Source organism: Pempheris klunzingeri, chromosome 4, assembly GCF_042242105.1.
Source record: "Pempheris klunzingeri isolate RE-2024b chromosome 4, fPemKlu1.hap1, whole genome shotgun sequence".
NCBI lineage: Eukaryota > Metazoa > Chordata > Actinopteri > Acropomatiformes > Pempheridae > Pempheris > Pempheris klunzingeri.
In genome coordinates, this window is record NC_092015.1 from 15,054,352 (window position 1) to 15,078,468 (window position 24,117).

At 40.9% G+C, this 24,117-nt stretch overlaps 1 protein-coding gene across 1 annotated transcript in view; it reads left to right on the forward strand.

The window, feature by feature from the left end:
• Positions 1–3,095, forward strand: part of LOC139199943 (leucine-rich repeat and fibronectin type III domain-containing protein 1-like protein) — a 59,682-nt gene extending 56,587 nt beyond the window's left edge. Inside the window, exon 8 of the mRNA XM_070829151.1 lies at positions 3,043–3,095. Coding sequence (XP_070685252.1) covers positions 3,043–3,095 — 53 coding nt within the window. The remainder of the gene's footprint in view (positions 1–3,042) is intronic.
• Positions 3,096–24,117: the final 21,022 nt, after the last annotated feature.

Consider the following 24,117-nt stretch of genomic DNA (forward strand, 5'->3'; position numbering starts at 1 on the left):
CACATTCTCACAAAGATTGCTTGAAATTCTCAATAGCGCTCTAACAATAGGAATCCACAAGAGCTTGTGAGTTTTCTTTTCAGGTAGGTTTTGCCTGTACTAAGCCCACTCCAGTGCACTTCCCCTTTAACACTAATCCACTCAGGAAATTGGGGTTTCATTTGAACGAATAAATGAGGACATCATTTCACATGAGTGGCTTAAACAGCGAGTCGAAATACTTTATCAACGGCTGATATGTCATTCAATTGGCCGCTCTGAATGGGTTGAAATGAGGTGTCATTGAGCCTCACGTAGATAGCGGGGAGGAGACGGGCGACCTGTGCAGAGTGCAGCAGCTTAGCCAGCACAGTCAGGGAAAGTTTTCACCTCCACAATCTGTCGTTAGTCAGTCCGGCATTTATACCGCAACTCGATGTGTTAGAGGTTGCTCACATCACAGTTTGTAATTAATGTATAAAAGAAGAGTTGCGCAGACTTTTGATGGTGTCAAGTGCCTTGCTAACCAGCTGTTCTTTGCCACCCTGAAGCTATATGGAGGGGAAGTTTGTGCAAATGTAGTTCAGCAAGTGTTCTGCGAAGTTCATGTCCAAATTGGAGTTATAAAAGAGAGGAGTACAGAAGTGCTCATTAGGGCTGTAACAGGCTAGAATTTTGCTTGAATTCTAATTTGTTGTGGCACTGAAGTGCCACCATATGCACAGACTCAAACATTCCCCCTATAGGCCTAATTAACAACTTTAACCTTAAATCTCAACTGACTGAAGTATGTCAGTCAAATGAGTCCCCACAGAGCATCCCAGACTACAACAAGACAGACAAACAAGATAATTATTGTGGTTATTATTTTGACACTTTACCAAGGAGGAAAAACTTACCGCTGGCCTTTGTGCTATCTGTTTCCTCTCTTTGATTCTGGGATCATTGGCACTTTGAGGGCAACCTACAATGAGGGCTGATGCTCATGAGTTTGTACAAAGGCTGTTGGGGTTTCTCAGGGTGTAGCTGTGTCTGTGATGTGTTGCACTGGTTGCTGCATTGCAGAGAAAGGCAACATTGATCTGATCAGAGAGAGAGCCGCAGTGAGTCAGAGCGCCTGAGGAACAGAGCCACTGACAGATACACAGAGAGACCCCATTAAAGGAACACGGTTGTCAAAACTGTGACCCAACATGAAAAATAGACACATTGTGGGTGATAGTTTTCATTACTTTCATTTGCTTTTTTTCATAAACATCCGCATGTCTGAGCTGGATACATAATTTTGAATTTGTTATTTTCTTAACTTAAATCATGTAAATTATTTTTTAAAAGTGTGTCTTAGATTTTTGGCTTCTTAGAAAATAGGCCTCTTTGAAGTTACAGGATGAGAAATTGGCATTTTGCCATAGACAGAACATATTTTCAAGTCTAAACACCAGAGACTCACATTGAAAGAGTTATTGGTATCTGTAAAATTCCCACTGGTGCTAAAGCAATCCCTTCCTAGACCAATGGAAGAAATTGGAAGCAAAATCCACATTTCTCACTCTCTAACTGAAGTTAATGTGAGTTCTTCAGCAGTCTGAGTTAGTGTAATCAAGTGGATGTCTTCCAGAGTTAGTCTTTTTAGTAGGAAATTCTGCCTTTCTGTTTCCACTGTAACTGTCTGGCACGGCTCAGAAAGGAGACACTGTCCATTAAAGCACAAAGACGGAATATAAGCCTAAACAGACAATAACTTCGGGACATACTCACTTGATCCGGCTGTCTAAGACTGCTGTAACCTCATATTCGCCTCAGCTGAGCCTTTTAATACACTGTTTGCACAGGAGCCCCCCCCCATCCTTTACATTAGTGGCATCACTAAAGGAATCAGGCATGAATACGGCCTGTATGTATCCTCCGTGAGTATTGTATTAACAAACACTTGAAAAAACCTGAGCTCGTCCCTTTAAAATAAACCAGTAAACAGATACACAGCAGAGGCACTCCTGGTGTCACCTTGGAGCTTGAGATCTAGCCTGTGACTGGATGCTGCATGTGGAATCAGCATGAGAAGTAGCTCGTTAACCTGAATACCAAGTGGGGAATTTCCTATCAGGATTAGCAGTAATGTTATGCTTGGCACAAACATATTATGATTATGTCAGGCAAAGTGCTATTAGTTCAAGAACAGCCAACCAAACATTGAATATGAGTGTGTCTGCGTGTGTGTGTGTGTGTGTGTGCAATGTCTTACTGATGTTGTGGGGACAAAAATCCCTTCACACAGTCACAGTGTGGCCGCCCCTCCAGGTAAACCATTAATTTTAAGAGGTTAAGATTTACATTTAGGTTCATTTTAGGGCAAGCCTCCAGGTGATGAATGTAAGTCAATACAATGTCCTCACAGTGATGAAAACAAGTACTTGTGTAAGTGTATGTGTGTGTGTGTGTGTGTGTGTTGGTAAAGCTCAGGGTCAGATACCAATTCCCTGCAGGTCTGTGCATGCATTTGTGTGTTGTTACATACAAGGTTTAACCGCCTTGAGCCAGAGCCAAAGCTCCCACAAGGCTGGGCCAGATAGAGAAACAGTCGAGGATAACACAAGGATGTGTGTGACTCCGTGTGAAGTGCAAGTGTGTGTTCTCCCCATGGCCCATCCATGACCCTGTAGCCTGTCTGTCCTCCGTGTATTCTAATCTATCATCACTCCTTTCAGTGTCATCACGTATGCCCGGCCTCATTCTTCACTTCAATTCATCTCTCGGAATCTCCCTCCCTCTTCTCCTCCCGCTGTTTCCCAAGCTCTCTCTGTCACTTTCTCTCGTCTTTCTTCTTTTACCAGCTTTTTTTTTTTTGACTGTCCTGACATTTTTGCTGCCTCTCTCCCTCTCTCTCTCCCCCATTTTTGTGTGCTGTTTTGCTGCTCACTGTTTTTCTCTGTTTCTCATTGTTTCTCTCCATGTCTCTCATCCTTTCTACTATTTCTTTCTCTCGTTCTCCATCTCTACTCTGTTTGTCTCTCTCTCTCTCTCTCTCTCTCTCTTTCTCTGTCTCTGTCTCTTGGACGCCTCCAGCAGCAGTCGACAGGCGGCCTCATAGTGTCGAATGGAGGGACTTTAAGATCTGAAGGTCTCTTGGCCTCACAAAGAGAGCACGCCCGCACCACACAAAAGAGTAATAACTGGCACTTAAAATTTGAACACTGTCTGTTTTTTTTTTTTTATAGTATAGTCTTCCCACAATTCCTCCCTTTCTCTCTCCCTGTCACTACTCCTCAACTGTCTGTCCCTTCTGCAGCCTCACTCCTGTGTAGCATGCTGCCATCTGAGCCCTCCTTTTGGGGTTTCTTGCTTTCTGGTCAAATCAGTTCACACAAATAACAAAAACATATTTTGGTTCTTTCCTCTAGTGTTTTTGTTTGCTGCGGTTTTGACATATCCATCATTGGGATTCCTGCCTCCGTCCAAATACAATGAAGCAAAATTCAGTAAAACATTTCCACATTAACGTTTCTGTCAAGAGCTGCAACAATTAGTTGATTCACCCATTAGTTGATCAGTTATGTCAAAATGTATTTATACAATCCAAAGACACTAATCACAGTTTGCCTCAGGAGGCAGTGTTTGACGCCCTCTGTCCTCAGACTCTCGATTTTGATAAGGAAAAACTCCCCAAAAAAACATTTGAACAGGGAAAACAATGGAAGAAACCTCAGGAAGAGACACAGACGAAGGTACCTTCTCTCAGGACGGACAGATGTAGCGTGTACAGAACAGACCAACAGAATATATATACATATATATATACAAATTAACAATGACAACATTTCTGATACTGGGTGTGGATCCAGGCGGACAGTGAACATCTTCAGGTGTCACCAAATAGAGCCTGATCCACCTGACGTTCTCACCACCATGGAGACGTGGAAGAGGACAGGCCACAGATATAGAGAAAGAAATAGAGCGAGAGAGAGAGAGAGAGAGAGAGAGCTAGAAAGAGAGAGTAAAGGAAACTCACACAGCTTGGAGGCTTGTGGGAACAGAGACAAAAACGGTGGGTTAAAGAAAAGCAGCTGTTATTACAAAGTCTACAGTTTATTCTTGTCTGTAGGACAAACATGGACTATAATTACAAGGGTTAAGAGATTCATCGGGACTGGGACAGTGAAAAAAGATGATAAGTTGTAGTCAGCCGCTTAACCCTTGTATGGTGTTCGGGTTTGTGGGACCTGATTTAATCCGTTTTCATGATCTTTATCAAAAGAAAAATGATACGATTAATCATTTTTTTAAACTCAGACTCACCAAAATGAGCCAAGGCAAAAGTTAGAAAAAATAATTAATCGTATCATTTTTCTCTTAAAAATGAAAACGGGTCCCACAGACCCGAACACCATACAAAGGTTAACTGATGATGAAAATACTTGTTGCAGCTCTGACAATGGCCCTCACAGTGACCATTTTTCATTGAAAATACTCTCTACTGATATAAGTATATTATTAAATCTGAGCAAATTGAACCCATCTGCATGGTTACAGGAGCTACAACTAGAGGAAGGGAACTTTTTGTAAAATGGGTGAACTGATCCTTTAATTGATTTCTCATTTACAGTGTCTGTTATGTGTCCTTGACACGTTCCCTCTTTCCTGGTCAACCTCTCTGTATCTCTATAGATTGATTGTTTGCCTTATATTTCTTACTTTTACCTTATTTCCTTTCAAATGATATCTCTCCTTGAACTGTTTTTCTTCTCATCTAACCTCACATGTTTGCTACTTTCTTACTTTTCCTCCCCACCCTCCCACATCTCCTTTCTGCTGGCACATCCTTTTTCTTTAATACTCTGTTTGCATATGCTGTTTATTTCGAATCCTGTATTACCCGTCCTATCCCTATCTGCTTTCAATTTATAACACCTTTGCCTGTAGAGTGATTTTTTAAAATTTCTTATGTCCTTTCTATCCATCTCCCGACCGCTCACGCTGCGGTATCGTCTTCGCGTACTGCCTTCTCCTCTCTCCTCTCTGTATCACCCCATCTCTCTCATCCATCTGCATGGTGCAAAGAGTGATGGAGGAGAGGAGGGGAGAGGAGTGGATGATGACGGAGGAGAAGACAGTGGAGATGTGCAGTGGTTGTGATGGATGAATACAGACTGAGGCATTAAGAAGACTTTGCTTCATTCTTAAACTGACACAATAAGCACTGGCTGTACATAAATGTAGTTAAAATATATTTCTCCTGACAAATACAGTTAAGAAGTGCTCTCCTGACAAACATACACATTACAAATAACAGCTGCAGCAATATACCACCACAGCAAGTACAGCTTCATCACTCTCCGAGCTATCAGGCTTCTTTCCCTTGTCAGCAAGCCTCGCTTATGCAGGCATTTGCTGTCTCCTATAACACAAAGCTCTCCGAAAAGAAACTAAGCACATTCTGAGATGTAGAGAAAAAAAATAGTTTCGATTGAATTTTCTCTTTTAATTCTCTTTATTATGTCACCTCATATGGGAGAACGTTTTTTTTTTTTTCAATTAGCAGTGAATAGATGTACAACTTCATGCTTTTAGAAGCATTTAGATATGAATCATGTGCATCTGTGCAATGGTCGACACATACTGAATTGTGAGCCGTGTCCTTTTCATTTGTTTGGCACCAAGTCAAGTCTGACGTTACTACAAAGTCAGGAAAAAACATGACATTTTAACCTTTACTTCCTCCAGTTTCATACTGTTTTGATTTGGTTCTTCTTTCCCTTAGGAGGTTATATACTCACAAAAAAAATGTCTTCTCTGTGTCTCTGTGAATATTAGCTTTTCTTGAGCTTTTAAGTCATGACAGAAGTTATGAAAACAAATGTAACAGCCACCGGAGAATTGTATAAAACGGGCCTGTGGGTAGGATCAAGTCTAGTTCAATTTGGGACACAGCACAACAGAAGTTAAAGCGGCTTAAAGTTCAATTGTGTGTTAACAACATATGCACTTTTCTTAATGTTCTGTGTTATTACTATTCTAATTGGTACATTTCAGATCTCACAGATGCTAAATAGTGTCTTCTAGACCTCTGCTGTTTGTTATCAGTGCCTACGTCGTTTTCAATCCCTCTGTGAAGACCTGATGCTCTACTCCAGTTCCCTGATTTTTTTAATTGTCTTTTTAACCCCCTTGTTCTAAATGTCCCTGTTTAGAACACAAATGTTGCCCCTGTTGGCCTTGTCCTTACAGTATCGTCCTTTTTCTTCTAGCTGAATACAATATCTCCAGTGTTCCACTTTCAAACCATGCTGTTCTTGCTCTCCTTTTCCCTAGATCCCTGATGTTGTTGTTCCATGGGGCACAAGTGGAGAATGAACGTCACCACCAGGGTGAAGCTGGTGAAAACTCTAAAGAAAAAAAAAGGCCCTATAGCTCCTCTCCCGTATCTCCTGTTTACTGTACCCATTACTTTGTTTCCATGAATATCATGGGATTATAGACCTGTACTGTCTGGTTTACTTTTAACTGCTTATCTTGGTTCTCATGTCTGGATTGGACGAACACGTCAAGGCCCGGTGTCTGCTTGGCTGTTGATTGGCCAGTGCTGCAGGATCCAGCAGCCTGTGTGATTGCCTGAATCACTTTTAATTGAATGACACACACTGAATGCTGAATTGTCCTCATCTGTATTAGTATGGAGGCAGATACAGTGGGCATAGTGCATTTAAAACGCAACACAAGGAGGCATCTGTGCATAGGTCTCAACTTAAAAATGGACAGAAAATATGAATTAACCTTTCAACCATCTGGAGCAACATCAACATGCACAGACAGATACCAAGCGGATGGCAAAAGCAGACACGGAAAATAATTGGCTAAACAGTAAAGGAATGACAGTCAACCTGGACATACAATGCGTTAGACTGCATAAAGACAAAGGGAATAATATCACACAGAAAAACTTCTGGATGGGTCTGATTTTGGATATGAACATATGTTAAGTACTCTAACAACAATGTTTCTGCAGCTAAGCATATGAGACTCTAAGTGGCTCCAATCCATGTGGAATTATACAATCCCGCTGGGCTGAACTGGTGCTGAAATTTTGACTGGACCCTGTTATCTCTCAATCAGAAGTCTGGTTCTGGAAAGCACATTAGGGAACCTGAACTGAGCTGGATATTCAGGACTGGACTGGGTCCTCAGTAAACCTGCACCCAATGGGGCCTGAACTGGAGTTGCATACTGCTAAAGGATTCAGACAATGCAGTGATCTGACTAAACTGGACTAGACAAGATAGACCTGTTATCTATTGGTCTAGTCTGTGTATTCTACCGCTCCAGTCCAATATCTAAAGCGTTCTACTGGATGGGAGTGGTGAGGACCTTGCGGACCTTCATCGGCCTCTCTCACATCTCTCAAGGCCCACTTAATCAGGTGAGTAATCTGCTGATTAGCCCATGAACCTAACCAAACAAGCAGCCAAATGAGAGGATCTCTCACCCAAAGACCCGGGCTCATTAATTAGAGTGACATATGGTAACCCACTGTCGCCTTGGCCGTCCACCAATTCTGGGTCCTACCCCATAGTTTAAGACACCCTTCCACTTTGCAGTGACTCTTCCCGCCACGTGTGGTCTGTAACCTAATGAGGGCAGCGCTCTGAGGAGTGCCATCTAATTGCTGTCAGCTAGACAATTAGAGAGCCACCTTGGCTAAACGATCTGCTTCGTTACCACTCTCCACTGACAATATCACAACAGGCGACAGGAAATGCTCCCCCTCTACTGTTTGTGCCTTGCTCTTTTAGTCACTCCTTATCGCCCTCTCTCCTCCTCCATCTCTCTCTCCCTCTCTGTCCATCAGATGTCTCCTGTTATTCTCCTCGCTGCCTGAGGCAGTGATCAACTACTGGTGGAAAATATAATATGCTGCGAGAGGATATGGTTATGAGCTAACACCACAGCCTCAGGGATGGACTTTGCCTGTACAAGGGGAGTCAGCAATATCCCTTTAGTTATGGACAAAGGTAGCAGTTTGATGCTGCAGAATCGCAGAACTCCCCAGGCTACTAAGATTTTCGCTGTCAAAATGAAGTTGCACATTTATTAGGAGGTAATTAATGGCTCACTCTGTTAAATTGTCAAATTTCAGAGTTCTTGCTCCACACTGAGTTATAAACCTATTCAACAAATAATTTCCAGAAAAAAAAAATAAAGCACGATATATTCAATACCTGAATGTGGGTGTAACATAAACAGCACAGGATAGTGTGAGAAGCAACTTAACTGAACTGAGGTCACTTATACTTCATCCTGTGCCATGTTATGTTCCAGGCGTACGTACAGCTGCTGCTTCAACAAGCAGTATGTCAAGTGATAACTGAAGTGCTCTCCACTGGACTTGAATTGCAACACTGATCCAATCTTTTGTTAATGAAGGACTCATGCTTCCACAAACTGCACTTTGTCCATTAAAACTTATTTCAAGGAACCTTACTTACAACTGTACATGTAATAAGCTTTTCAGACTGCGCAGATAGCAATTACTATTGAATAGAATTATCATGAATTACTTATCACGTATGGAAATGTTCCCCTAATTGCAGCAGTTCTGTGTAACAAAGTCTGATTCATAGTAATTGCGGTGGTGCTGAATCACCGTAAGTGCCTTTAATTGACAATTTCAAGTAAATTTCAGTTTGGCCAAAGATCATTTATTCCGCCCGACACTCATGAATACACACCGACATCAGCAAACTGTAAGAGGATTCTCTTTGAGTGAGAAAGCACGGACAGGGAGAAAAGGAAAAAGAGGAGAAAACAAGATGGGACAATGAGGAACATAAACTCTTTTCTCAAGCAGATGTAACCTACAAACACAAACAATCAGAAAGAGGAGATAAGGCATGACTGATTGTTTTATCATTTAATATATTTTGCCTGTTTGGTAATTTAATTTTGGTATTTGTTACCAGTGGACTCATGCGCAACATCCTATTATGCAAATATAAAATCTATGACATTCAAAGAACAGATAGAATATGATTCTGGGCTGTGTTTTGACTAGGCAGAAAATCAAAGACATTATTTTCTCCTGTAAGTGATGACTACAAGATATTGCAGGGACCAGCAGCTGTGACAAGTGTCTACAGTTTTAGCTTAAAATTCAATAGCAAAGTGACAGAATCACTTTCATTGTTCACTCAGTAATAATGAATCAGTCTATCTGGTCCTGTACACACACACACACACACACACACACACACACACACACACACACACACACACACACAAGAGACAGAGTGGCAAACATGGGCACTTCTCTCATAGTTATCTCCAGTAGTTAGTGTGTGTGCTCTCTTAGGACGAGCATGAGCAGCATGAGTATGATTGCAGATGTCAGACAACAGAAGCTGTTTACGCAAACAAACATTTCCTCTGTCTGTTGTTGCTTGTGATTGTTTGAGCCATCTTGTTCATTTCTTACACTCGTGCATGCACACACATACACACAGAGAGAAAGAGGGAGAGGCACACACACACACACACAAACTAAAAGCATGGTGTAAAAATAGATCCCATATGGAAAAAAATAAAATAAAAAAAATAGCCTCATAAAGTGCCCTTAGTTGTGCTTCAAAGTTAAAGTTAAAGTTTGGATGGATCATATGCTGCATTTTTAATTTTGCGACCGAGTGGCAAACTCATTGACTGGTGGGTAGGTGTGATGGGATAAATAGATTTCACCCTGCAGCAATTTATGGCATCTCACTCATCATCACAAAATAATGACGTATTTTGTTACACCGGAGGGATGAGGTGACAGTGGAAGAAAAGGTAGAACGGACATTTGATTACTGCGCTCTCCTTTGTTAAAATCAATGGCAGTCGCCATGCCAGTGAAAAATGTGTCCATTTCATTCCAACTTTATAGAAAGTTTTAAATGTTGAATCCATCTGGAACTATAAAGCGTATAAACCGCTTTCTTTGCCGTCACATTAACTCTGTGCTTAAACAATGTCATTATCAAGCATATGATGGCAGCTAAACATCGGCCTGATTATACTGATTTATGTCTTTGTTCCTCTAGTGTGACAGATGTGGATAGAGGCTAAATTGGGACTACAACAAGTTCTGTGACACCGACTTACAAGAGCATGTCTCTCCGACACAGAATTACTTTGTTTTTAACATGTTGTCATCCTCTTCGAGTCACATGTAGTTACGTGAAAAGAATATGTCAAGTGTACATCAAGATCTCTTCTGAGAAGGAAAAAAAAAAAAAAAACTGTACTGTCATCTCCGGAAATAAATCCCAGCTTTATTTGCCTTTCTTTCTCTCAGTCATAAAAGTGAATGAAGCTTGCTAGATGCTCTGCAGACACCTTGATAATGATAATAATGAATGACTTACGCATGGTGTTCCTTCCTCCCTGACACCCTTCATTGCTCTTTCCTCCTACCAAACACACTCCTCCTCCCTACCTACAGTCAAGCATGGTGGCCATCCCGGCACGTTAAGAGTTTATTACAGTATCTCCGTCGAAATCTGTCCATCTTGTATGGCTGAAAATATGGCGAGTGTGCAACAATAAAATTTTCATGAGTGTGTCACTTAATACAATCTTTACAGAATAGTTTGATGGTTTGGGAAATTCACTTTAGAGTTAGATGAAAAGAACGATACCACTCGCTTCTTTGTCACTGACATATCAGCCAACAGCCAGTTAGCCTAGCTTAGCATAAGATTGGGGAGAATTACTAGCCTTTATACAAATGTGAAAGCCATGTTCTATGGGGGGGGGGGGGGGGGGGTTTGTATGGGACACACTGGCGCAGGACGTCACTACCAAGCTAACTGTTTCTGTCTTTATGTTAAACTGAGCTAATTAGCCGCTGCCTGTAGCAACTGGATATTTAACTGGCAAATATAAGATTAGTATATTTATTCTCATGTAATTGAGAGAGAATAAGCTCATTTCCCAAAATGTTGTTCTATTCCTATAAATGTGTTCACCAAATGTGTGTTATATTGCTTTGCCAAAGATAGACGTATAGAGAAAAGCGACATTTTTATGCATTTCAGCCTCCGAAGGAATCATCTGGTAATTACTGAACTTGATGATGTGAACCAAACATGTGTTTTATACATATTGCACTCTACTCTCCAGTTAAACACCGCATGTGAACTGTAGCACGGTCTTGTTTCCCTTAATGTGACAGCTTCCATCTGTGGCCATATTGTGGCAGCATTTTACAAGTCCCTCCTAGCAACCGTTCATTGTATTAGGTTTATGGAGGCTAAAACAGCACAGTGAGAAACACATAGGCTGGAGCTGTTATTACAACCATAATGTGGAGGAGATGCAGTGTGCGCTCCCTCCATGTGGGCTGATGGGCCACGCTATGACTTCAATTTAAGCAGCACGCCACATCTGGTGGTTGATGTGGCAGTGATGTAGCAAGATGTGGCCATGCATACTTTACTGCATTTGAATAAAACTGTCTCTCAAACGCACACACACACACACACACACTTACGCATCTAAAAATGACCCTACGCTCTCCAACACATTGCTGCAAGATCTTGCGCTCATTATACATGGCTTTCCAGCTGTGTGAGTGAAAACTATGCAAAAGAAGAAAAGGAGAGAACGTATGTGGAGCCTATATGTGCGGAGAGAGCGTGTCTCCCTACTGTATAAGTGTGTGTGTGTGTGTGTGTGTGTGTGTGTACCGCGGTGTTGTCTGACCTGTGGTGATGTAAGATGAGTGTCCTACAAGAGCATGAGAAGGTGAACAATGCCTGCAGTAAGAAAAGATGGGGGGGGGGGGCTAAAAGTAGGAAGGAAGCGCACAGGGAGGACAGGAAGCGGGGAGAATAATAGAAAACAGAGACGGAGGGATAGATGGAACAGGGACAGGTTCAGATGTACTGGGAGGGGGAAAGTGAGAATATGAGGAAGATATGTTAAAAATAGATTATGCAAGAGAGAGAGGGAAACAGAGGAGGAGTAGGGCTCGGTAAGATAATTCTAAATTTGCATGCGTGCGCTTGTTTATTGCAGGTTGACATGGTCTTCTGGTATATGTGGATGCTCCAGCGATGATCTTATTGTGCCAATATGGCTTTTTAAATTGAACTGTTGCAGAAGAGTGAAATGCGGGAGAGAGGCTGTGCGAGATAAGCAGCTTTATAAATACTGTACGAAGAGGTAAAGGAGAAAGGGGAAAGGCAGGGATTAAAAACAGGAGGGGGAGAAGAACGAGGGGAGGAGATGCGAAGACGACGGGCAGGAGTAAAAGAGGAGGAGAAGTGGGAGAAAAAGGATGAGGAGAAGGAATAGAAGGGAATACAGAAGAACAGCGAGTGGGATGTGTGGAGGATTACTCAACGCGTATTGAGCTCCAGCTGTATTGTGCTGTGAGGTGTCTTTGGTCCCTCAGAAAGAAAACATGGTTGTATGAATAATAGATGACACAATGTATACGCATGAACACAATGCGTGTTTATTTTTGCGTGTGTTTCTTGTGTGACTCCCTCTCTCCCTTCTCTTTAAATACTTGAAGAACGGATCTTGACAGCCCGGCAGATAATGTGTTCAGCTAAACAAACACGTCAACACACGAACTCAGTGAGTCACAAGTGAGATCTTGTGACCTCAGATTGATATGTGCACATTTGCGAGGACGATTAACCGAACATGAGTCTCCCTCTTTCAGTGTGTGAGTTATGTAGTGGATGAACTCATGTGTCAGCCATAATAGAAAGTTGACATTTCTGCCAGTCGTCCACCAGGAAAAGCAACTGGAAAGCTGTGAATGCTAAACTACCCTGAAGTAGCATCCAAAAAAATAAATAAATAAATATGGCAGCTTTCTGGGCAGTTTTCAGCACTAAAATGTGAGCACTCCTGGGATTTGTTCTGCAAAAGACTTTGCTCTCAGTGTTCCACCGTGAGTTTGTGAAGGTCAGTAGCACAGCATAATCGGGTGTTTTAAAGCACTGCTGTCGATTTGTGTATTCAATAAATGTCTACAGCCCTACAGCGCAATTACGATAACAATAAGGATTTGAAAGCCAAAGACATGAACGATGATGATGATTTACACATGACACCTACTTTTAATGCTTTTACACTGATCTTAGTATATTTGCACTATTTCCTCACAACACTTGAATGATGAAACACTGCTGAATCTACAGGATGGTTTTACTGGCAGCATTTATTTTTTCCATTAGACCACATCTGTCAGATTCGTGCACACTGCAGCATTGAAAGTGATTTAAACTTCTGGTTTACGACAGCAGAATAATTGTCAATCGGCACTGAGAGCTTGTGATGCAAATGAGTGTTTAGAACGGTTTAAAAAATTTAACACAATAGCAAAACCAAACTAGCAAAAACTTGACGTGACACATGCGGATGTACGAGTCAATTGCGTCGCAGCTCACAGGAGTGTGTGTGTGTGTGTGTGTGTGTGTGTGTGTGTGTGTGCGCGTGTGCACATCTGTGTGTGTGTGTGTGTGTGTGTGTGTGTGAGAGAGAGATCAGTGCGGCAGCAGTGGCTGCAGAAAGAGAAGCTATAATTGGATGCTGCACTTTTACCAGTCAGCATTAGTTGGTATAAGATTCATAAATATACTGTAAATCTCCCCCCTCTCTCTCTCTCTCTCTTTGCTTTCTGCTCTAACGCCAGCTTTACCTGCATCTCATCTGCAGCACAGAACTGGAACTGTTTGATGCGTGGTGCACCTTGAGGATATAGATGCAAACAAATGAAAAAAAACAAAAAAAACAACCCAAAAAACAAAAAAACAAACAGAAGCACAGTATTCAGCAGGTTACAAAATGATTCAGAAAATACCCTGAGCAATTTACATATAAATGGCTGCAGCTGCGTTTCCTAATGCTAACTGTAAATTCCATTTCAAGAATGAAAATATTCAAGACTGTTACTGCATCGCTATACTCTCTCACTGTATACAGCAGACCCCAGTATATAGTGAGGGTAGTAATAAAAGTTTACTTTAGTAGTCCGTATTACTGCAGTGCTTTATATAGGTTTACTGACAAGTTGCATCACGTCCCACTGAATGCATTTCAATGCTGTATGACAGGAATTTACCTTGCTGAAGTGTAATGCCAAGTATCGTCGCTCACGCTGCTTCAAAAGTGTGAAAACGTACGCACTGTGTTACTGTATATTTGTCTCATTTTAAAGTCAGTCTTATTGTGCTCTTTATGTTTTTTAATGCAGCGCAAGTGACATAATGTAAAGTGCAAATAAAATAACCATTAAATCAATTACAGTGCAATCATTCCCACATCTATAGGCTACAGGGACTTTGAGTTAGCAAACCTCCATTTATCTCTCTCAGCAGAAACCCATTTCCTTCTGCAGGCAGCAGAGAAAATGGGACTGTTGTTGGATTAAAATCTTGTGGAGGTTTAACGTTTTAGCTTCAGATCGGCCCTGTGGCTTTTATATTGACAGCTTTACACCGAAAACGCTGATTGCCGTTTATTTGTATTGGGAGTGAATGGGATGATGGTGAGATTCCAGGGTGTTGAATTTGTAAATTGGAGTCTTTTAGGTGTTAGAAACATAAAGCACTCCGCTGTGCCCTATTGGTTTACCGGCGGATTCAAAGCTTAATGCAAATGATGGTTAAGTTGAGTAAGAGAGACAAGGTTTTGTTTTAAAATGTTGGACTGAAAACCCTGAATGAGTGTTTAGGTTATTACAGGATTATGTTGCAGTGAAATGTTAGGCTTGGTATCTTGTTTAGAAAGGTTTATGTAATCTGCTTTATGTCTTATACAACCCATGAACATTTCATCTCTGCATGGTGCAGCTTGGACCAAACACTAAATGCTTTACTATTTCACATTTTAAATAATGCATGCTGCTCCTTTGAATAAAAAAATTGAACCAGAAAACTTCATATTATACTAAATATGGCTTTATTTTTGCCATATACCCTGGGGAATGCAGTTTGAGATACAGACATTTGCATTAGCTTTGACACCATAAAAATGTCATTTTATCCTTGCCTAGATAGGATTAGACGGCTTTTAAATAATCATCAGCAGATGTTCAAGTATGATTAAAATATGTCGGCTGAAGTTACGGTTCACATTTATGTGTAAGCAGTAATCACAGAGTGCTTTCATGTCTCTTTGTTAGTACAATTCATGCACATGTTGCAGTGTATTACGGGGGGGGGTTGGCGATGGTTTGAACACTTGGATCAACGTTTAGTGGAATTTGTAGCCTGCTAGTGAGAGTGTACATCTCAAAAGAATGCCAGTCTGCTCAAACCCCTCAGATCTAGTGTAAGTGTACGGCACAGTGCTGACATGTGAGCTAGGAAATCTGTGCGTGTTCATTTGCAGCTGCAGCTAACGTTGCATTGTGTTGCAGCTAAAATTGCACCAGGTTCATCCTGACTTTTTTTTTTCCCCTTCTGAGCCCTCTGGGCAGACACTCTTAGTGGTCTTGTTAAAACATGATTTAATTGCATTTTCTCACAAAGTGCTAAAGTCAGTCTGAATTTGTGCAGGCCTAGCTTGCGCGGTTGCTGTGTGACTCTTGTCACACTTTTGGTAAAGGAGTGCAAATGAGGCTATGTTACGATCCAGTTTCTGTACTCATTTTCACACTTATGCTTGCACTTGAGAGCTGTTTTTGCTAATTCAGTTAAAAGAGATGCACATACATCTCTGCAGAGTCACATAAACCTCCCCTGCGTATTAAAGGTTGCATGTTTCACTGCGATGTAGAACAGAATAGAATTGTTAATTGTATTAATGTAGAGGCTGTGATTGATTGTGTGATTACATGAAAACACACATTCTTCATTGTGCCCACAAGGTGATTATAACAAGCTCACCATTCATGCATTCTTTTTTTCTTTTTGTACAGCTGTGGCATTTAATTTGTTCATGTAGAGCTATTCAAATATGATATAATAACAAACCATTTTCATCAGTTAAATAACCAAAAACATAGCTTAACTGCACAGATATTGTATTTGCTTCAATGTGCACAGAGGAATTTCAGTGTCTATTTAAATGTAAATCCAGCTTAAAGGGCCCTTTGAGGTATAGTTGCGGGTGTTGCATATTTGTGCTTTGGGATTCTTTGCCAACCAAAGAGAAGCGGTTTTCTCTCAGGAGGACCAGCTTGGACTCCAAGTTCATTAGGAATGTGTCCGCTGATGACTCTTCCATTGTAAAATATTAACTTTTAATTTAACCGTTGTTGCCATTGACTTCTACAGGGGGCCAAACTAAAGAGCCTTAAGAATGGCCTGTTCTGAGCCTTGATATGGCGGTGTTATGTATTGGTGCGAAATTATACACTATTGCCACACAGGAAGCGGTGATGATGATTTTTTTTGCATTTTTTTGTTTGCTAGTGTACGATGAAAATTCTATGAATAATCCACGTGTTTCTCAATCCACTGTCAAGTGCAAGTCCCATGCTGCATGCACTCATTTAATGTCATTAAAGTGCAACAGGCTGTTATTACAAAGAGCTTTAAAGGGACTGATGGGAAGTGTTTTGATTGACCATTACTGAAGGCCGTCACTCATTTATCATTTATATCTATGTCATTTATCTATGTGGCCTAAGTGCTTCTTGCTAACAAAATCGGCATTATTGCATAATTCTTACTGTTCAACAATTTCAATATCAGTGTATTTACAACCTTAAGTGCAAAGTAACTTATTTGTCTGTATAAATCAATATTTATTGTTGGATTACGGGACTGCTGGAGGCATTTGCTCTGTCCATTTATTAACTTTTTTTTTTTAACCAATAACATTTAGATAGACTCAGTGCCTGCCAACAACTCAATGAGCAATTTGAGAATAGCACCAGGTTTCCCCCATGACAACGACTTACAATGTGACAGCTAATCATTTTAGCATGCTCACATTACACTACTAATGAGGCCAGCAGTGGGAAAGTTGTTGGAGGATGTGGGGCCCAGCCAACTGCCTTCCATCACATTTCTCCCATAAATCTATAGTTACTTAGCTGAACATATTTAATAATGTCCTTTGGCCAGGAAAGCAACTGCCCACATGGTGTGGTGTTACTGTTAAATCTAGATTCAGGGATTTTCCCCCGGCACGGATTCTATGTTTTCAGAATTTCTTTTTATTTTACAGTTTTAAAAGTTTTGTGTGATAAGAAGCACACAGACGACAAATCAGAATATTTTTTTCTCAAACTCGATCCCATTGGATCTTTGCCTCTTGTCAGTTTCAGCATCTACAGTAGAGCACTGAAACTGAGAAATCAGAGAGCAAGATAAATGTGACTAAGTAATGTAGGCTGTCGATGTTTTCTGTCTGCCACGGCCATCCCTTTGCGGAATGAAGTGAATGAAGTGCTCTTCATAATTTGAAGTGTAATCAGCTGCTGATTTGGCCTGATCTGATCCACAGAGATGCAACTGAATTTGGCTCATTGGCCCTGTTTAGAAAAAAACTAAAAAAAAAACATGCCCATGACACACAAAGCACAAATGCTATCCAGACCAACAGCACATTTCTTCCAGCTAAACACATCATTTTGCCCAAGGCTGAAAATACAACAACGATGTTGTTGAATCCTGCTTTGGGTTGGACATTGTTTGCATCAGAAAATTACATAATTGGTATCTTGATCATGTTTAGAACTATATATCTCAGAATTTTAAATCAATTTTGGGTCTGTCTCCAAAAACGTTCTGGGAATTAACAATGGCACAAGCTTAACTTCTGAAACAAAGACAAAACACAGTAGATAAAAATGTTTGGTTAAACAACAGTAAGATGGAGGCTAATTTCTGTCTCTTTCTTTTTGTTTTTCTTTCAGATCCAGTGATCAGGAGGGAAGCCACATGCCAGAAGTCAAGAGGACGGATAAACAGATAAGAGAAAAAAATAAAGTAGCGGGGTATTAGTTAGCCAAATCACGTCAACTTCAGTTACCAACCTCATAGATGTCATCGAACACTTTTAGCACAATCATCATCACGGTCATCGTCATCAGCATCTTTGCGGTCATCACTGAATATGTTTACAGATCCAGAGTTCCACAATAGTAATCAAAATACTTTAATATGAAAAAAAAAAAAAAAAAAAGCTGTATGACTGTATACTGCATTGCTAACATCTTGGCCCCGCTGTACATCTTCATTGTCACATCATGGAGTGCATTTAAGTGCACACAACATAATTGATAACAGATTCACTTAATGTTCTATGTCTGAAGAGAACACACGTGTCTTCATGTGCGTCTCCCGGACGTCCCTTTATATCAATCATTTCAATAACAGGTGCTCTATACTAGCATCTCCCTCATTATTTCAATGCTTTGACTCAGATTTACACGCTGGTTATTGTAAATGGGATATGTTGTTCACAGGTGTCATCTCAGATATGTACTATCCAGTGTGTGCACACAATTGCACTCACCGTCATCAGCGGCGTTATCGTGATGATGTGCAGTTCCCTGCAGAAAAGTAAGATGGCAGGAGAGCAGGCAGACAGAGAACCTCAGACTTTTTGACCCATCCCAGAATAAACACACCCAAAAAAAAAAGAATAAGTAAATGCAAACGCTATGTCTTCACTTTTACCCTTCTGTGTTCCTCTTACATTTTCTTTGGGCTTTATCTTTTGTATGTGTACATAAAGCAATTTCAAATCTTATAGTTTTGTACATGTAATTTTTATGGTGTGTGGAAATTTTCTAATAAAATAAAACAAAAATGGACGCCTTTCTCCTAGACTGGCTGCATTGTTTATTTCTTTTCCTTTTTTTTTTTTTATCTTTATCTCGTCATCTTTGGTTTTGCTGTAGTTGTCTGCCAGAAAGCACATAATTAACCTGTTACAACACATATTCAAGCCCTAACCAAAGTTGAATATTTCTAGTGAGGGTGAAAGTAAATATTAGTAGTTAAAAACAAACCAATGAGAGTAATTTTAGTTGTTTCTACCATGTGGCAGAATTTGAATGCGACTGAATTGCAGCTTGGAAATGTCTTAATTATTGCCACAGCAAGTGTGTGTTGTGGGTGGGAGTAAACAACCATATAGATAAATATAGAAATAATAAATGTATAAGTCAATCACCAACAGTATATATACCGCAAACAATTAAATGTCAGTCTATATTTTAGTCACCTCTATTTTACATTTTTACTCCAGAGTAATATTAGATAGAAATATCCCAGTAAAAGGGTGCATTCCAGACTGGCACAGTGTGCAATTGAAGACAAACTATGAGCGCTAATCACTGTCAGGTAAATTTCTAGCTGAAACGACCATAGCAGGCAGCTGTTTTCAGCCAAAAAAGCTCGGATTAACCCTCTGCACACTACCTGTTCAGCATCAGACTGTACACAGACCAGTTAGAGACTAGCTGGTGAGCCTAGTATCAAGAGCCAGACATTTCCCTCAAGAGTTGTTTGAGACCAGACAAGAGATGAAGGGAGAGTGAATATTGGAATTACATTCATCAAGAGCCAGAGACATAAACTCCAAATAAATGTTGATTATTGTTTCGTATCTGCTGGATGTGTAAATAAGCAACTATTTACGAAGAGGTTCGCCCCATCAACTTTCCATGGTGATAATATGCCAGTGTGGTAGTTGACATCTCGCTTCTGCTGAATCCAAGAGGTCGAAAAATCAGTTATTGCAGGTTCAATGTCATACACTGGTCTTTACAAGATGGATGTACAAAAGGAGGAAAAAAAGAAAGGTGTGTAAACATATCAGGTCCTCAGGTAAGGCTCGGTGATCACAAGCCAAAATGACTTTGCTCTAAATGATCAGTCTTTCACCAGCTCTTACTGCTGGCAGATGTTTTGCTTTTCTTTGCTGATGCGTCAACATGAAGTCTTCCTGCACATGACTGGATGAATGCGTCGCTGATGGGCTCCTCACTGGTCTCTGACTGTGATTTTCATACTGGAAAATCAGTACAGCTGCACAGGAAGTGCTGTCGAGTTTGTCCTTAACTATTCACTGATAGCGGTCAGGGTTTTGTAAGTTTTGCAATTCTCACTGTTCATGGATGCATTAATGTTATACAGGCTGACACTATAAAGACATGAGCTTCACAGGAAGCTCTGCTTTCATTGAGCAGTAGTACCTTTTAAAAGGGAGGTCTTAGCTTGTAAAATGTGAAGTGCATTCCTCCTGTTTCTACTCCCTGTTGTTAATGCTTCCTGTGAACATAACCCAAATCTGTCTGCTTCCTCACTTTCTCTCTCTCTCTCTCCTATTATCTCCCCCTATCACTTCTCCACCCCTCATCTATTCCCCTCAGCCCCCTCTACTTTTCACCCTCATTCTCTCTTCTCCTAACCTCCAATCCCCTCATCTCTGTATCTCTCTCCGCTCTGTTTTTCCTCTCAACTTTAATACCCAATCTGCTCCACACAACTCCATTCTGCTCCCTAGATCTACTTCATTCCTCAGTTCTCTGCTCCTTAGTTCTTGGCTGGCAGCCAGCACCAGATCAGCTCCCCACCCTTTTTGTCTCTTCTTTCTCCTTCACTCTCACACCACCTGTTAACTCTATTTCCTCCCCCCTTTTCTTATACATGACGTAGAATTAGAATGGATGATGTATAATACAAGGAAAAGTAAAATATATCTCTCCTAACAGAAGCAGAAAAAGGAAATAACTACTCTGGCATTACCGCTGCACAGCCATGTATAGGAAACTTAATGGAAAAAGGATGAACGCACAGTCAACCCATGAGCTATCAGCAGCTGTAGAAAATGTGGCACCTGGGTCTCATTTTGAGAAAAATCCTAATATTAAAATTTGATTCATGTTTCATTCTTTTAGCTCTATAGCAGGCCGTGAATATGATTATGATGAGAAACCAATGCAGCACCGTAGAAAAAGTAGAAAACATCCTGATGAGTAACTATTATCATTATGACTTAATTATGAAACGGTCACCTTTGCATGTGTGCACGCTTCAAGTTTCCTTCCAAGGGTATGAATAAAACAACAACATATCATCTTAATCACCGTGATACTGTATTAAATATAATCAGTCATGCTACTGAATTAATTAATTAAGTCAAATATTAATGTCAACATTATTTGCATGGTATTCATATGAACTCCATCTTGCACCATTGAGAAGTTACAGTAGTTTCAGGAAAATTATTTTGTGCTCATTAATATGTAAATCTATGCAGCAAGGTGCTCCAAATTTAATCAGACCATCTTCTACAGGGGCAACTCTTCATGTAGGTATTGAATTCCTGCCATGTACTGCTCAGGAGTTAGTGTCCACAAAAAAGAAAAGAAAGAAGGTCCACACACAGACAGACAAGTGTCAGCATGATGGTAATAAAAAGAATTACAAAGAGCACAAGAACTTTTGTCACAGTGTCCTTGGCTCTTTGTGTGACTTTTTGTTTTGCTGCTTGTTAAATCCGAACCTTGAAAACATGAAAAAAAAATCTATTATCATTGGCTAGGAGATTAACTACAAGGCCGGAGAGCTAACGCATAATTGGACAAATAAAAAGGCTAGCTTTGATTTGTTTAAGAAACTCGTAGCCTTGAGTGAGAAGCCTTGAAGGCTCTATACCTTACACACAAACAAACACACACGTAACGCTCAGTCACACACATACAGGTATCTTCCGTCAAATACCCAGATGCATACGAACACACACAGTATGGCGTGTATGTATACACATTCACGCTGAGAGGACGTCCGCAGAGGTAGAGAGAAATACAAAGGCTTATAGAAGAAATGAAAGTTTCTCCTCTGAGGTTGAGCTGAGGTTACTGACTTCCTCCATATTTAAGTGTCATTACCATTACTAACTGCTTCTCAGGTGACAGACTGGCACAGACAGGAAACTGAGACTGCAATTTCCTGTCTGTGCCATACCAACAACCAATGAAGATATCTTTCCATCCTCTTATATAGTCTCAGTAGACTGAGGAAAAACTAGAAGAGAGAGTGCTGGAAGCCATGCAGCCAACATCCTAAGACAGATTTAAATCCAGGATGTCTAGCTGAATATCATTTGCAAGTGTTTAACGTTCCCTCCTCATTCACACTCGGGGGAGTCCACTGCTACACCCGGATGTGTTATGCCTCTGAGGAGTGCCTTTTCTCTGATGCTGTCGACTCAGGTGGAGACAGGCCAACTTGATTTGAATTTCTTGCAATTTTAAGGTGTGAAATGGTTTTGATGGATGACAAACGTAAATGGAAGTAAAACTATCTACAAATGTGAGCCATTTTCACCAGATTTTGGATACATTTTTGATACACACAAGGCGAGCAGCAACCACCACGGCAGCACATTCAGTCCAAAGGAGGAAAACCTTAAGATCGCAGTTACACATAGCCACATACAGTGTATTCTTGACTTTCCTGAGCTACGTGCTAATCGAGGTAGGCCCTTGGTGGTGATAATACACCTAAACACCAAAAGAAGAATAACTTGTGCACTTTAGCAGTTTAGAGATTGAGAGTATTTATAGAATAATACAGGATGGGATGTTCAAGCAAGACAAAGGTCTTTTTCATCTTTGCAGGCTGAAACCGAGGTGTCATCCTCACCCACACAGATCATTCAGTGGTTAAACTGGACCACTTCCCAAAATCTCAATCTGTCTGGAATGCTTCTTGGATGCGTTTAGACTTTTGAGACTGGATCTGCGCAAGATGCATGATGGTTAAGGGAAGCCAGCCCCCCCCCAACCACAAAAGTTTGGGTAATAAACTGTAATAAAGTAAAAAAAAACAACAAAGTAACAAATGTTTTGGTTTCACTCTGACAGACGATCGTCTTTTTTCAGCGAGGCCTGAAGGGGTTGTTGTTAAGAGTGATATTTGCTTGGAACTGCTCTCAGCCTGTCGCCATCAGCTCCACATCAGAATTTTCCAAACAACTGTGATGACTGAAGATGGCAACATACGATTATATCTTTGACGGAGTATGACGACGCTCTTTTATAGTGTTTCCATGGTGACGGAAGATGAAATGGTGAGGGCTTGACATTGTTCCATTTCTGTTTTTATACCACTTCACTCCCCCTCTTCACCCCTTCCTTGCCAGTGTCCCTCCGTGTGACGCGTATCACACGTCGGCTTCCTCTCGAAGTGGAGAGAAGCTAACGCTCTCCCGAAATGAGATTCAGCTAATGTCAGTGTCTGCACGTGCTCGAACCAACAGAGCCACCAGGCGTCCACACGTTTCATAATGATGACAACTCACAGAGGGAAGGCATGACTCACGGGGTGAAATAATGTCTTTCCAACTACCTGCCTACATTTTACCTGGCAGAGCCTGGTGATGGATTCTTTCAACGGGTTATGTTTTCGTTTGGGCCTTTTTCACTATGAAACTATTCAGTGGCTACAGCTGAAGCATCAGAGAAGTATATCTGCTTCTTATACTGTTGAGACCTTAATGCTCCATCCACAATAGGCAATATTTGCAATACACCTCATCAATTGTACCAGGCAACTGAATGGACTTTAAGAGGCAACTTACTTGCTAAGCAAAGGGAGCTGGGATGATAAACGCAATTGTTTGCAATCAGCAGAGCTCAGTATTTATAATAACGGCACCTCATGGTGTTTTTCGTTTAATCTTCCGCAGACAACCATCAGATGTGTTTTAATGAGGACAGCTCACAGTGAGAGATAACTGAAAAACTCTGCTCTCCCCTGGTTTTATCTTAGGTTGGATGCACACCACAAGATCTCATCAAGTTTAGTTCGACTAATTAAACCCAAAGTTACCGTCCTCTCCCAGCTCAAATTTTCCAGATGAGGGAACTGCTGTGAGGAAGCCACAAAGGAGAAACCCGATGGCTGGATTCTGAAAAAATATTTTTTTCCGAATTTGTATGTGCAGACCTGCTTAATTGGGGCTAAATCTTGTCAAAGCTTGTAGAGTTTGTCCACATTTGGAAGGAAGTAGCAGGGGGCTGTAGTGATCTGAAACTGTATCTAAAGAAGCAGCACGGAAACCTGTCCAACCAGTGCTACATGCTGATTCATGTCACATCACTGTGTACACCTCCCTTGCTGCGCCGCGACTTAGTGTATTGCATTTGATATCACACCTGCACAATAGGACGTTGCATGAAAC